This window comes from Triturus cristatus, chromosome 10 (genome assembly GCF_964204655.1).
Source record: "Triturus cristatus chromosome 10, aTriCri1.1, whole genome shotgun sequence".
In the NCBI taxonomy this organism is placed as follows: Eukaryota; Metazoa; Chordata; class Amphibia; order Caudata; family Salamandridae; genus Triturus; species Triturus cristatus.
Window position 1 is genome coordinate 304662918 of NC_140593.1, and position 14741 is coordinate 304677658.

The 14741-nt window shown below is 42.9% G+C and overlaps 1 protein-coding gene across 1 annotated transcript in view; it reads left to right on the plus strand.

Moving 5' to 3' along the window:
- Positions 1 to 14741, plus strand: part of ITGA8 (integrin subunit alpha 8) — a 652632-nt gene that overhangs the window by 592028 nt on the left and 45863 nt on the right. Inside the window, exon 28 of the mRNA XM_085631247.1 lies at positions 7982 to 8083. Coding sequence (XP_085487373.1) covers positions 7982 to 8083 — 102 coding nt within the window. The remainder of the gene's footprint in view (positions 1 to 7981; positions 8084 to 14741) is intronic.

Genomic DNA, 14741 nt, shown 5'->3' on the forward strand with positions numbered 1-14741 from the left:
GGTCTGTTCCTCTTGGTTGCATTGTGTGGGAATGCCACCCTCATGTGGTGGGTCGAAATGGAAAGAGCGAGAAGGGTCCCCAGTTCGTCAGAGCATGTCTATTTGATTTACAAAGGTAGTGTGCTATACATTGAGAACTTAGCTGAGGGGAAAAGGTGTTTGCATACGGTTTAGAAATGTTGGAATTTCGCCTTTTTACTGTACTCTCCAAGCGCGCAACAAGCATTGGGTTCAAAGGGCTTCAGCCCCCCACCCTCCCACCTTTGTGTGTGTCAGCCTGGCGGAGACAGCTTCACAGGTTCACACACAGCCGCACCCCAGTACTTCACAGGTCTTTAAAAGACCATTTACTTGTTAACGAGGCTTTGTTTTTTCTTTCACTCCTTCTTAGAGCCCCTGCATCTTTACTCTGCCAATTGCTGGAACAATCAGCACCACCCCCCGAAATTTTGATTAGCCCCTCCTGAAATTTTACTCTAGTTGCGCCTCTGGTACTCCCCACGGGATACATTAATGTTTTGACTGCTGAGTTGATTTTAGAGGCATTGTCTATATTGGTATCGAAAGAAATTGGAAAATAAAGATGTTGATAAAAGAGAACACTGGTACCATTATACATCAACGTTATGCTAATTTTCTTGGGCACAGTATTTCCCCATTCTATTATTTTCATTGGCCTTGATTGCTCCAGGTCAGCACCCTATTTCCAGACCACACAAAATCTTCTGCATGCCCATTCATCCCTGTGGCCTCTTACTTACCCTGCAGTCAAACAGCAATTTTAAATGTTGCCTTACTTTAATCTTTCATGGGCCCCCTGATAGATCCAGCTCTGTTCTGGAGTCTTGCCCTAATGACCTTGAATATGTCTTAAAAAGAGTGCTTAACTACAGTTTTCATGTCATTTCTTTTTAATATGGAACCAGCATGTGTTTCAGCTTTTTGTGCCCTCTTTTGCCAGGTCATTAGAGCGCACAGGAACACTCCTTCAAATTCTAAATGTGTTTACATCAATTATTCTGGGATAGTGAGGTGTGTTTTCAATATTTTTGTAACAGAGCAGCATTTATGTATATAGATTACTGAAAATAATCATGCATTGTCAATTTAAATAAATGTGGAAAAATACTAGCTGTAGTGTCGTCTTTTGCTTGTCGCAAAAATAAATGTGGAAAAATACAGCAAAAATGACCCAAAAATAAATATGGATAAATACAGACGGAAATGGCATAAAAATAAATACCATAAAACCGGGAGCCCTAATAATAATTGGGCCCCATGGTGTCTAATATTTCTAGTTGCTGACTTGAAGAGGACGTTAGTTTGCAGCAGGAAACACAGCATCAAAAGATTTTAAACAATTCAAAAAGTGGGATGTAGAGCCCTTCTTTTTCCTAAAAATGTTTTGTTTCACTATTCAGGCAAACTAATTTTTATATGAGTGTTCTCAAAGGAGCAGTAATTTCAAGGAACAGTCACAGAGTTTAGAAATATGACAAACGTTTCATTCTCTGCCTAGCACCTGATATTTCGAATTGTGGCAACTAGTGGGACAATTACGTAATAAGTAGTTATAACATTTTGAACAGAGTCAGCTTTCTTTTTACCTTCTGTAAATTCTATAGTGTTGGAATCCCCTTTGTATCAATGCATGTTAAATTGTTAACATTAAAAAAAGCTAGATAATCATGTCACATTATATGTGATGAACTGTTTGTTTATAGGGAAATGTCATTCTTGTGAGTGATTACCATTGTGAAAATAACGATAGGTGAGATAAGAGGTTGTGTCCTTTTTGGTTTTTTCTTCCCCCTCCTCTTGGACCTCGAAGTAACTGGGGGATACCTTTCCATTACTCAGTGTAAGCTGTGCCTTACCGTGGTGCCTCGTTTGTGCTTTAGAACACTACAACTACAAATGAATATATCCAAAGGGCTTATATTTAAAACAACTTTGCTGTTCGTGGTTAAACCTCCCCGTGGGACATTGGTAGGCCATTACTGGCCTCGAATAAGGTCACAGGTGATTGGTCAGAGGGGTAGGAAGATTCCCCGATGGATGGCGTGGAGAGACACATTCGGATTGCACGTGCAATAAACAGAAAGAAAATAGCAGCGGTTTGATCGGGGCAGAACTATATATAATAATATCAGGAGAGAACGTGTGTCTGTGAAATAGAGATAAACAAGACAAGCAAAAATAGGAATACGAGGCAATTTAGTGTAAACAGTCAAATATGCCGTTTGTTCATGGGAGTAGGCGCTGGATTTCCTCCTATAAATTGTTGGACAGCCACTGGAAAGCTTGCTATCAGAAACGTCACTGTTTAGTAGTTCAAGCTGTGGAAATTGCAACACCAGGCAGGAAAAGTCTCGAACCAAAAAGTTTATGCTCATTTAATTGCCTTTTGCAAAGTTTAAAATAATGCTACCGAACACTGATTGAGGTGCAACGACTTGACAAGCGGCACCTGCCTGCTACTGAAGAAATAAAGTACTAATTAATGTTCTTATTGCTTGATAGAGCTGACGAACAAATGCATTAATTAATGATGTGAAAACTCTTTCCTTCCAATCCCCAATTGACCACATTTTCACTAGATTAACTGGTTCGGAGGCCTGCTTAACGATTACAAACTGCAGAGTGTGGAGTTCAGCATTTCATTTTCGGTTTCTCCGACAGACATATTTAGCGGTTTGTCATTGACAGACCTATTGTGCCAAATACTTAAACATGTTCTGAGTGTGCTTTAACTCAGGAACTTTCAAACCAAACCAATGGCTTTTTTTGTTCTTTTCGTTCAGCCATTGATTTGAGTCATTAGCAATCAATCAAATTATCTTTATTCGGCTATACAGCCATAAAACCACATAAAAATATCACAGTGTACAAAATACATAAAAGCAATAAAATGCAGTGAGATTAAATACGTCATAGAATAAAATTCATTCAAATACATCTAGAGACTGGAGATCAAAGACTAAAATACGATATTTGCAACACAATAAACAGATACAGGCTAGGGTCCAGGGCTAGGATTTGCAAGGCATAGGCAAGCTCAAGCCCTTCCACAGACCGACCCTACGCAGTGGGATAGCTGACAGCGCTTGGTAGTGCTCGACAGGAGGTAGCCGCGTCCCCTTCCATGTTGCAGTGCGTGCTTTGGCACTTCCGGGTGCAATAAGTAATTTTATTTCCTAGATCTCTATTATACCTGCAGCATTTTCTGACCGCCTCCCCCCCCCCCCCCGTTCCACGCTTTCACACTCTGCTGCCCTCTGTGCTATCGATTCCCGATAGTACAGTGTAGACCCCCGTTTTCTCTTTCTCCTCTTCCTGCGACCACCTCACTCCTACCCACTGATGCCACTCCATGCAATCCATAACCACTAGGCCAATACTGCTGTACTGCACTGGTAAACCCAATATGGTCCAGTGGCCCTTTTTGAATGGTATTTTTTGAAACAAAAATCAAACATGACTGCTAATGCATGAACACACTTACAGAGGCATGGACAATCATATATGAATATTTATTGTTATACTTTCATAACATTATACCAAAACAAACAAGAATTGGTTAATCCAATAGGTAATTGAAGGTGTGTCTATTTGGCTTTGCCACTGCTTGCTTTTAATGTCTTAGAGAGAAGCCACAGTTTAGTATGGGGCTTTTTTTCGAGACCCTTCTTTGCATTGTAGGTCACTGCATGGCTAATAATTATCTGAAACTCACTCCAAAGGGTCCCGTTAACCACTATGATGGTCCCACAGCCATCATAACACAAGGCATTGTTACCTATAGCAGAAAAGCTATCACAGCACAAACAGAGCTCCTCACAACTTGGTTACAAAGAGATCCTTTGACACTGGTTTGGGTGTGATCGAAGTTGACCCACAAAAGTGTCTATCAGCTCTTAGACAAAGGTTTTCAGTTCAAACTAATAGGGCTCTTGTGCCACCTCAAGGTCAGAAAATACTTGGAAGATTTTATTCCCTTCAGAAACCTCTAAGTGAACAGGTGTTTGTAAAGTATTTTTAACTTGATTTTTAGACATGTTGTCTTCTTCAGAGACGCAAGTCATGCGGGCTCGCTCAATAGGCTGATTTGAGTCTGACCTTGCCTAATACTACAGAGGTTCCCATTTGCCCCCAATTGTTTCTTGGAATTTCTTTTAGGGGCCATGTTTTCTTCAGTCTGAGGTCCCAGAGTTCTTTTCTGTAAGGACTATCGCACATGCGCCTGCGCAGATTAGCAGCACCAAAACGTTTTTGTGCTTTGAGCTCATATTTATGGATGAATCTGTCCCGGTTGCTGCTCTTTACTGAAGGTTTCTTCTCATGGTCACGTAAACACATTCTTAGTTGCCTTGAGCAAGAAAGTGAATCAGAGGATTATGTCACTAAAGTGTCCCAGTACACTGCCCGAAATTAACAGCCCTAGGGTAGTAACAAACACAATAATTCAACACCCCATGTTGCCCATGATATTTGCAAGGGTAAGCTTTTCTCTTGCTCTTCTTCATTGGTCTGTTGCCTTGACCCAACATAGTACATTACATGGTGGTGGTCCACATGTATACCTGCTAAAGTGGGAGATCGCAGCAGCATGAACAGGCAAGTAATGGATTTCATAGAGACAGCTGAGTGACCCTTGATAGTCTATCAGAGATGGACCATTATCAGTGGCTGGGATTAATTCAAGCATTTCACCCATCACTTTTCTGTTTCTTTTGGTATAAGCCCCAAAAAAAGCAAAGTTTATGCCAAGCGTGGGTCCCTTAGTTCACTCTGCAATACAACTCAAGATGAACTTCACTGATGAGGCCTAATAGGTGGAAATCAGTTTCAGATGCTGTTTTCTCATTGAGCTGGTATGTGTCCTGGCACTTAGGGGCTCAAATGTTCCTATTGGAGCAGAGCCAAGGCTGATTTGCATATATCTACTCCATGTTCAAATTGAACAATGAACAAAAAAGCAATGAACTAGAAAGTGGCCCTGAGTAACTACTAGTCTCAGCAATTAATTTAAGTGTTCCACCCAGCACATATTTGTTTCACTCAGAGGTTCCTTACAGCAGAACACCCACTGAGTTACCTCAACGTTTTGTTTAGTCCTTTAAGGGGCTGTTCTGCTTTTGTGTAAATATGGGTTTTTCAGGATAACTCTAGCACGTTTGAAATCCTTTCCATACCCTAGTATCTTACAGGAAAAGGAAATGCTGAGATTTGTAGATTAATTAACTACACAAAACACAAATAATGTACTGACAATTGCCTGGGATGAGTAAGCAGGGGGACCAAAAGTAAGAAATTACAGAGGCTGGCCTAGAAACGGGAAGAGTTAATCATATTTTTGCCAGATGCAAATTCCACCCTTTGACCTGGGAGCAAACAGCATTGATCACTGGGGATGCCAAGACCTCACACACAAACCACAAGCACACAGGCATGTACATTTGGATGTAAATACACACACTTTTAAACATGAGGGAGGGCTTTAATTTAGTAACCTTCATAGACCTGCGGGCAGAAGTGCTACCACTTCCTCAAATGATATTACTAACAATCTAACCAGGTGAATGTTACACAAGAACTAGTGGAACCTGCATTCCTTTATAAATGGGGAAAGAGTTCTGCCCTGGCTAGAAAAGTCTGAAAAGGTGCAGGGCAGCGTGAGCTTCTCTGCCTGACAGATGGTTCACCTGTATACTGTAGTGGAATAGACTTCGACCTCAATGGCGGCTCCTCCGCTAAGGCCCAGGAGAATCACCCCACTGCTGATGTGCAGAAGTAAAAGAAAGGAAAAATAAAAAGATAATAACAGGATACTATTATCAATTTTTTCTTCCCTGCTGCGGCAGCACAAGGGGGGGGGGGGCTGCTCTGCTGATAGAGCAGGGGAAGAGTGGGGGGGCACACTAAAGTGTGCATGATGCTTTGATCAGCCCTCTCAGGCCGGCCAAACAGTCATGCGCACTTTGGCATGCTCTCCATGCAGGACATTCTCAGGCCCCAGGTCCCCGTCTGAGTGCCGAACCACGGTGCTCAGACCAATTACAGCGCTGCATTGCAGCGTTGTCATTGGTTTAGGGAAGTCAATCACAATGCTGCATTACAGAGTTGTGATTGTCTCAGGGGAGCCTGGCTGCTTCTTATTTGGCGGAGGAGAGACGACACTTGACAGAGCGGCAAGGAGGTAAGTGAATGTTTTTTTTTTACAATTATACCTTTTTACCCCCTCACCCCACCGCCTCACCTCCCCAGATCCGTGCTGGCCGCCACTGTTTGACCTAGGACCAGAGAGCCTTGAAAATAAGGGAAGGCAACCCTTGCACACAGAAACCAAAAGTATACATATGCACAAAGACATGCACACCTTCGGGTAAAAATAGACAATTTAGTAAATTGCATATACCATCATACAATTTAGGTAGTGCTGCGGCCACTGCCTTCACTGGAGTGTGCTCACAATGCACCTTACACAATTTGCAATGGAGTTTGCACCTCTTTACAAAGGGGAAATACACTTTCTTTGGCTAAACAAAAAAGCCAGAAAATATGAAAGAAAACTTGATCGTCTAGGCCTCGTTGATAGTCCACCTGCAGAATGTAGGCTAGCGGACTGTATGTAGCAACACTTGTCCCTTACGTGGGGCATACATGCCACATCAGCTCAGTATTGGTGATACATTATTTCTTGTAAGGGCAAGCAACTCCAGTGGAAGAACAGAAGCAGTGCTCAGTTTGTGCCAGTGGGTGTAGGTGAAGGGTAACTGCCCTGTTTATTATTTTGTGGACTGGGACTCATTTTTCATCAGCAGAATTCGATGCAGAGCAAGAGAGAAAGAGGCAAAAGCAGAGATAGCAGAAGGAATAGACCAATAGAAAAACAGTGACAAGAACACTGCAAGAGTGAGAAATGTAGGGCAATGAAAAAAATAAGAATGAATTGAATGGAAATTTACCAGCCTTGACATTTGGCAGTGCCGGCATTAAGCAATGTTGTCAGCAGACTCCCAATGAAAGCAATGGGCCACTGCTATTATGTTTTGAAAGAATTAACCACTATGCACAGATATATGCAGTTATGTCGCCACTCCCCCATCACCCACCTCCATCCTCCATTTCCTGCAGGAGTTGCCCTTCTACCAACTAATTCTCTCTTCATCAATTGCCAAACCATTTTGTGTCAGAAGCTAACAGAACAGGACTTGAGACACAGATTGCAAAGAACATAGACCATGGTAAAATATTGAGGATTACAGGCCATGTCCTTTCGAGGAAGGGAGGCCTTAATGTCTAATAGCAGTAGTTGATATATTTTTGCAACTGAACTTCAAACACATACTTCTGAGAGACAGGTGACAGTTTCTCACAGGTGAACATGATGCTTTAGTCAAAAGGGCCTCAGTGTGATGTCATAAGCCACAGAATAGATGGGGCAGTTTACTTTATTGTCTAGTTTGACAAGTGGCAGCCCGCACATGTAAGAGCGGTTAGGCGCTAGCGGGGTGGGGTGGGGGTTGGGGAGTCGACAGAGGATGGGATAGGTAAAATTAAATAAAAAATTAAATAAAAACACTTAACACTTACCTAGCGCTCACTGCATCGTCGAGTCGCTGATGTGGCGAGCGCAAGGTAAATGGTTTTATTTAATTTTACCTATCCTGTCGACTTACCATCCCCACCCTTCCACCCCCAGCCCCCCCACCACCCCACTGCCTCACCACTCCACCGCCTCACCACTCTTATCTGTGTCGGCCCCCACTGACTTTGACACCAACACCAAGTGGAAAAACATTGTAAGCTCTTATAGTGATACTGCGTAAAGGTTTTCTTTCAATGATGAATATGTGGTGCATCCCCATATTATTCTAAAATGTGTACTCTATAGCAGTACTGTTGCACTGTGTATGCTGTGGGCGCTATTTTAACAGTCACGCATTTCTTGCTAATGTGTTCTTTTTTGTATTTTCAGAGAAAGAATGACCCCTATGCTTTAACGTCCAATGTATCATTTGAAGTAAAGAAGATGCCATACAAGATGCAGCCTGTGAAGCTCCCAGAAGCCAGCATAGCAGTAAGTGCCAGAGAAAAATCAAGGCTGAGAAGAATTGCTTTGATTCCTCCTGTCTTTGTGCAGCAAGATTTCCTTTTATGTGAGTGCAACATTAAGATAGAGTTCCCTGGCCACAGACTGGATTCATCTTCCAACCATAAATAACCCTTAAACAAAAATGGATGTTCTGCAGATGGCTGGAAGGAGCATATGGTATCTCTCAATCTGGCAGCAGCCAAATCAAAAACATGTCAACTTGTGTGGAAAGAAGAGATAGGACAGAACATCCAGGGAAATGCAGCGAAGGCTGTTGTCTTTACCATAAACGATGGGGCATATTTACTAAAAAATGTCAGAGTGCAGTGTTACACCAAATTTGGCAACGCTGTGCTCTGACATTTTTAAACCGCAGGTATGCACCATATTCAGAAGAATACAGCGTACCCCTGCATTTCCCCTAGCGCGGCTGCTAAAAAAGCTGCCTAGTGCAAATGCAGGCATGCTGCCACCATGTGACAAGGATGCCTGCGCTGCAGGGCCTATATGCAGGTAGACACACCTTCCCGCACAGAAACAATAATTAAAGACAATTTGCTTTTTCTATGTGTGCTGAAGAATGCAGCCCCCATAGGATAGAGCAAAATACTAGGAGAAATAAATAATTATCCTCGTATCGCCATACTAAGACCAGGTATTCCCTGGCGTTAGTTTTTGGTGCGGCCTCAGCCTTTTAAATCTGAAGCAGTATCAAAAAGCAATGGGTGTTGCGGTAGAACGCCCAGTCAGTGGCGTAACAAAAGTTCAAGGGGCCCCCCTGCAATATACACGGAGGGGCCCCCCTCCGGATTTATTCCAGAGCCAAAGGCAGAAGTACTGTGCCGACGGGGCCCCCTGCACCGCGGGGGATGCGGGGGCCTGTGTTACGCCCCTGCGCCCACTGCAACACCCATTGCATGCCCCTTTGCCTCAGAGGACTAGGGCAGAAAGGGCCATATTTACAAAGTGGGGTTAAATCACTGTAAGTGTCGTAGCACCACCTTTAAAATATGTGAAAGGGCGCTATGCCACTGGAGCATCAAAAAAAGTGACGCTACGGTGGTAAAAGGGGCTTGTAAATATGCCCCATGTCTTTCATCAGTGTCAGACTGGGACAGAAAATAAGTCTGGATAACAAATTAAAAGTGACCGCCCATTAGCGAATCATATAGCTAAAAAAAGTGCCCACATTTGCAAATCAGAGCAGTTTTCGACTTGTAAATACAAGCTATAGAAGTGTGTTGCAAGGTATCAAAGGCAGCATGCATTTGTGATTGTTGCAGGGAATGTTTGTAATAATATCAGAGAAATCGACAATAAAAACTGGCACACTAGGTCATAAAACAGACCGACAAACACTGAACTGTGAGATCAGCCTTTCGGGCACTTCAGATTGCTCGATAGGTCAGACAAGCCCTGTCTTTATTTCAACAGAATGTTTGGAAACGAAAGGTGTATTGAAGAAAAATCAATTGTAGTGTGAGGGTCAGTTCAAACACACCAAAGGGGATGGGAGAAATGCTTGCAACTAGTGTAACCACTGGCAGTTGCTCGAAGTAGCATTCCAACCCAATGTTCTTTTGCCCACAAAGCCACCTCAGTTTAAACCCAGCTGTATGCAAATCACTCTTAGCTCTGCTCCAATAGGAACAGACCAGCATGAACTGCCAGGCGAGGTCCTCCCAGAACCGGTACACAAGCAACCCAAGACCGGTTTTGCCCTGATCGGGGCTCTTCAGTTGTGTGTAGCTTGGTTCCAATGGCGCTGTGAGCATGGGACCCACATATGGGCATACCTTTCCCAATTGGGACGGTATTTCAGGCACACAAAAGGCAGTGGGAGGAATGCAAGGGGCTGCTATTGTGAGGGAGGTACTGTACTACTGGTGCGACATGGCAGAAGTCCCACCAGCCACAGACTGGCTAAATCACAAAACTCCCAGCAGGCTGCTCTTTTCTCAAAGTGCCCCACTATGTGAGTGTGACTTTCAGCAAACAAAATGAAGGGAAACAAACTTTCCATTTTTAAAGCCGGCTGGTGCCTTGACATATGGAAGAACACCGAAAATATGAAAATGCTAAAATGTGCAACCGCTACATTTCTTTATGCTGGAATAGTTACATATATGAGTACTCATCAGAATCTGCAATGTTTGCAGAATCCCAGGAGGACTGCTGAAATCACAACTCGTAATAGGTCTGAAATGTACTCCAAATGTAGAAATAAGTCTTCAGCAGTACATTTTCAAATTTCCTACTACCTTTGTGAATAGAGCATCTACTCATTAATCAGTGACAGGAAAACATGAATCAGCTGTGCCGCTCATGAAGCAAGTAAAAGATTAGAGGAGGTCAGCACAGCTGCCAACAGGCCCTGAGTCCTAGTATCTGGCCTGCTAAGGTATGCTTGGACGCAGTATCCGTGTCACACAAATGTAGCGTACCATATCCACAACAATTTAAAGGCACTGAGTGGAATATCCGCTCAGTGCGAACAAAGTGAAATTGATTTTTTCTAAAACCAAGAGGAATTCAATGAATCAAACTTGTTCTGATTTTGCAAATACCTTTCATTAAATATAGGACAAGAATTTTCTTCTGCAACCCTGGCCCCACCACATCTGACTTGTGATGTCTGCTATGCCAGCATTCCTTGCAGCTTGCACCAGCTGTTAAAGGGCAGAAATACAGGAAGTCTTTGCTAACATGTTTCAAAGTTAACCTATGTAGGCCATGAGTATGACTATCTTACTGATTGATGATTCCGGATACCAATTACAAGTGGTTAGATGTTTATCACATCCAATATTTAAAGGGTGGGGCACAGACTAAACCTTCACATTTTTCACCTGATACATTTGTTCAGGTGCTATTTTTCACACCTGATAAATTGGGAACCCCAGTGTATTATCAGCGCACCAAGCACTAGTAATTGAGACACAACATGGGATGTTTGCATACAGCGGCTCTCTTCATGAGCGCTTACAGCTTTGTACCTGGTGGTGAACGGGCCCTTGACTGTCCAGAAAAACTGGAGCAAGTCATGTTACCCTTTTTATGATATGATTTTTCAGGAGCAATTACATTTGAAACATTTGCTTCGAATAGGTGGCTTGAAAACAAATTGGTTAAAAAACTGAACATAGGTTAGTCCACAGCGCATATTTAGGATAGTGTGACACGTCTTGGCCAGGAAATTAAGGAATTAAGAAAGTGAGTTGTGATGAAAGGGGGATTTTCTTTACAAGAAAAATGTGTGAGTTGGTTTGATTACCAAGGATAAGTATGTACAATTTTAGAAGTTTAAAAAAGCCTATTAACTCAAGAAACAAAGGAGACAACATGTGATTTCCTCTTAAAGACCAGAAAGCCCAGACCATATGACATAGGACATATGAGTACACATTTTACATTGCAATCAGTCATGCTTCTAAATTTGCTGTTTGCAGCCTCAATCGTTTTTTTGTGACAGAATGAAGAATTGTATAAGAAGGCTTGTCATTAGTTTGGAATGAAACAGACAGTCTTCTGTTATTGGAGAAGAGAGATTAAGGGCTTCCTGTTGGACAAGAATGATAAAGCAAGGCAAAAGATTATTTTGCCTTCCTATGCATTGCTGAATGTAAGTGCTCTAATTTGAAAAAGGTTAATGTTTCTGAAACTTGCTTTCTTCCAACCATACTGGCATTTTAACTAATGCTGCCAGATGTTGGTGGCTGCAGAAAATGATAGTATTGGAAAGGGTGGGCCATGGCGTCAGACTCAGTGACATGGTTTGACAGTACATATGTATTCTCTTTTTCGAACTCTGCCTACAAACAAATGATCAGTGAGGATAAAAAATATAAAGCTGTACTAGTTTACTTTATTGGTCCCAAACATACTATATTTTAGAATAGAATCAGGGTTTTAAGGTTTATCCTGCAAACATGTGTAGCTAACACGTTTTAGGGTATTGTACTGCTTAGATGACTGAGGCTGTAAATTCACTTGTTGTGCAAATCTATATGTAATCTACTGAATTTATATAATAATATAAATTAAAAACTCGTGCCTGTTACAGACCGATGTGTGAATCCTACAGGTCATACGTTCATATAATAGTAATGTTTAAAACTGTTGTTGCAGAGATCCTTGTCTAAGCTCCAAGTCAATAGTACCATTCAGAAACTAATTCCATTCCTTTCTCCCTCAGCTACTCCCTCAGTGAATCAGTTTTTCTACTCAGCGCTTGGACGCCTTGGGGCAGCAGCCGCGCTCTATAAATCCCCTTTCATTTCATTTCATTTCATTCATTTCATTTCATTTCATTACCAGTAAACTAAATCGCTTTGTGAATAATGCACAAACCTGCAAAAGCATGAGTTTGAATCCTTGCTCATTTTATCTTTATATTTCCTTCCTTTAAATAATTCAGTTTCTTTTGCCATGCATGCAAGAGGCCCTTCTAAAACCTTCAGGGAGGCATTGACCAATTTTATTGCACCATTGGTCATCAAATCAGCCAACTTTAACATCGTTGGGGATCTTAATCTACATCTTATGCCACGCACAACAGCGACATCACCAACTTCATAGATGACCTTGCCCCTATGCAGTTAACCCTTTTAGTCAATGGTGCTGCACACTCGGCCAGACACCTTATATACCCGGTCCTTTCTAATCTCAGCTTCTTATGGGTTGCAAGCCCCTTACCAATGACCTGGAGTGACCCTTTCATGGTCTCCCTGTCCATCTGCCTTCCTCACCAAGTGCAAAAAGAACAGATGATGGACGGAATTCTAAACAAATCAAGAATTCACCCCCACTCACAGATGAGTTTAATCCATCAGATTTTTGCTCTCCACGCCACCCCAGTTTGGACCCAGCCATATGCAAGTCAGTCTTGACCATGCTCCCCATGGGAACAGTCGAGCCCAAACCTCCAGGCCATGTCCTTCCTGGACCAGGAACAAGCATCCTGGGACCGGTCCAGGGGATCACCCCTCATCAGCCAGGCTAGTTTGAATCCAGTGACAGCTCACACATTGGTCTCAGACTCTATACTCAAACATTCCTGGCAAAGTTTGACCTACATAAGCTTTGAAATTTTATTCAGACTAATTGCCCCCAGCTGGCCCCTGATGTGGAGGCAGTGAACAATGCCCTGCAATCCTGGCTTACTTCAGGCCTATTCCTGCCAGACTGGTCTCGGTAAAGAAGAAGCATGTTGCCCCTTGATTCAATGAAATTCTTATCTTGGCCAAGAAACACTGTTAAGTTCTAGAACGCTCCAGGAGAAAAACTTATGATCCTTCACTAAAAGCACAGTACACCGTAGCCATCAAAGCATACCGTACACGTATCATGAAAACCAGATCAGAATTCTTTGTTAATTTAATTAACAACAGCAATAATCCTGCTTAAGAAATTTTCAATTCAGTGAATAGCAGCTCTGATCCTGCTCGATCTGAGCACTGCATTTGACATGGTGTCTCACAAAATTGTACTCCAGCGCTTATCTGACATTGGAATAGGTGGGTCCTCGCTGTCCTGGTTTACCTCATTTCTATTCTGAGTGCTCATTGCAAGTAATTTCTCTGCCTCTTGGCTCCCAACTGCATACCCTGCACTATGGTGCCCCCATACATCTCCCATATATCCCCCATATACCCAATAGGGTAGGGCTTTTCATTGAGGCCATCCTATTCAATATATACATTCAACCATTGGCACGGGCCGTTGAATCTTCAGGGCTTGCATTGGTGTCATATGCTGATGATACCCAGCTCTTTCTTCCACTTTCTGAAAACTCCCCGCAAAACATGGTCAACTTTCAAAAAGGAATGCTTGCTGTGACAGAGTGGATGAATAACAACTGTCTACACCAAAATGCACATAAAATTGAAATATTGCTAGTAGGCAAACATGTTCATGCCTGGCTCGACCACTGGTGGCCCTCCACCCTTGGGCTGCCCCCCTAAACCCTAGTCATCCTTTAAAAATGTATGAGCCGGGATGGATGACACACTGGCTTTTGAGGCCAAAGCCATAGCTGGTACTTGCTTTGGGCTCTTGAGAAGCCTCAAGCCCATCCTGGGTCTATTTGACTCGCACTGACAAACCGTTATTCAGGCAGGAATTCTGCCCCAATTAAACTACTGCAAAACTTTTTTCATAGGAGCCAACATATCAGTTACAAGTAGACTCCAGCTTGCCCAAAATGCTGCAGCCAAGCTGCTATTCCCCCCCCCCCAAATTCTGCTCTGCATCTGATCTCCTGCTCAAGCTGCATTGGCTCCCTGTGAATAAGCGTATTAATTTCAAGACCTTGTGCATCGCTCATAAGACCCTGCACTCCCACGGGGCCCCATTCTGTTCAACCTCATATCACCTTACCGGCCCTTCCGTCTCTTGCGCTCAGCCGATCTCAACTTGGCCATTATTCCCCAAGGCAGGAGAACAAGAGTGGGTATTCGCTTTTTCTGTGTTCAGGCCCCTTCTCTCTGGAACCCATTCCCTCTCTCCCTGAGGAAAACCAAAAACCATTGGCTTTTCAGAGAATCTGTGTAGACTTGGCTTTTCTCTACCAAGCCCTCCCCGTTGCCCTATCAGGTGCTGGCAGTTGCAGCTCATATTGTCCTCAGGGTCCAGCGAAGGGAAG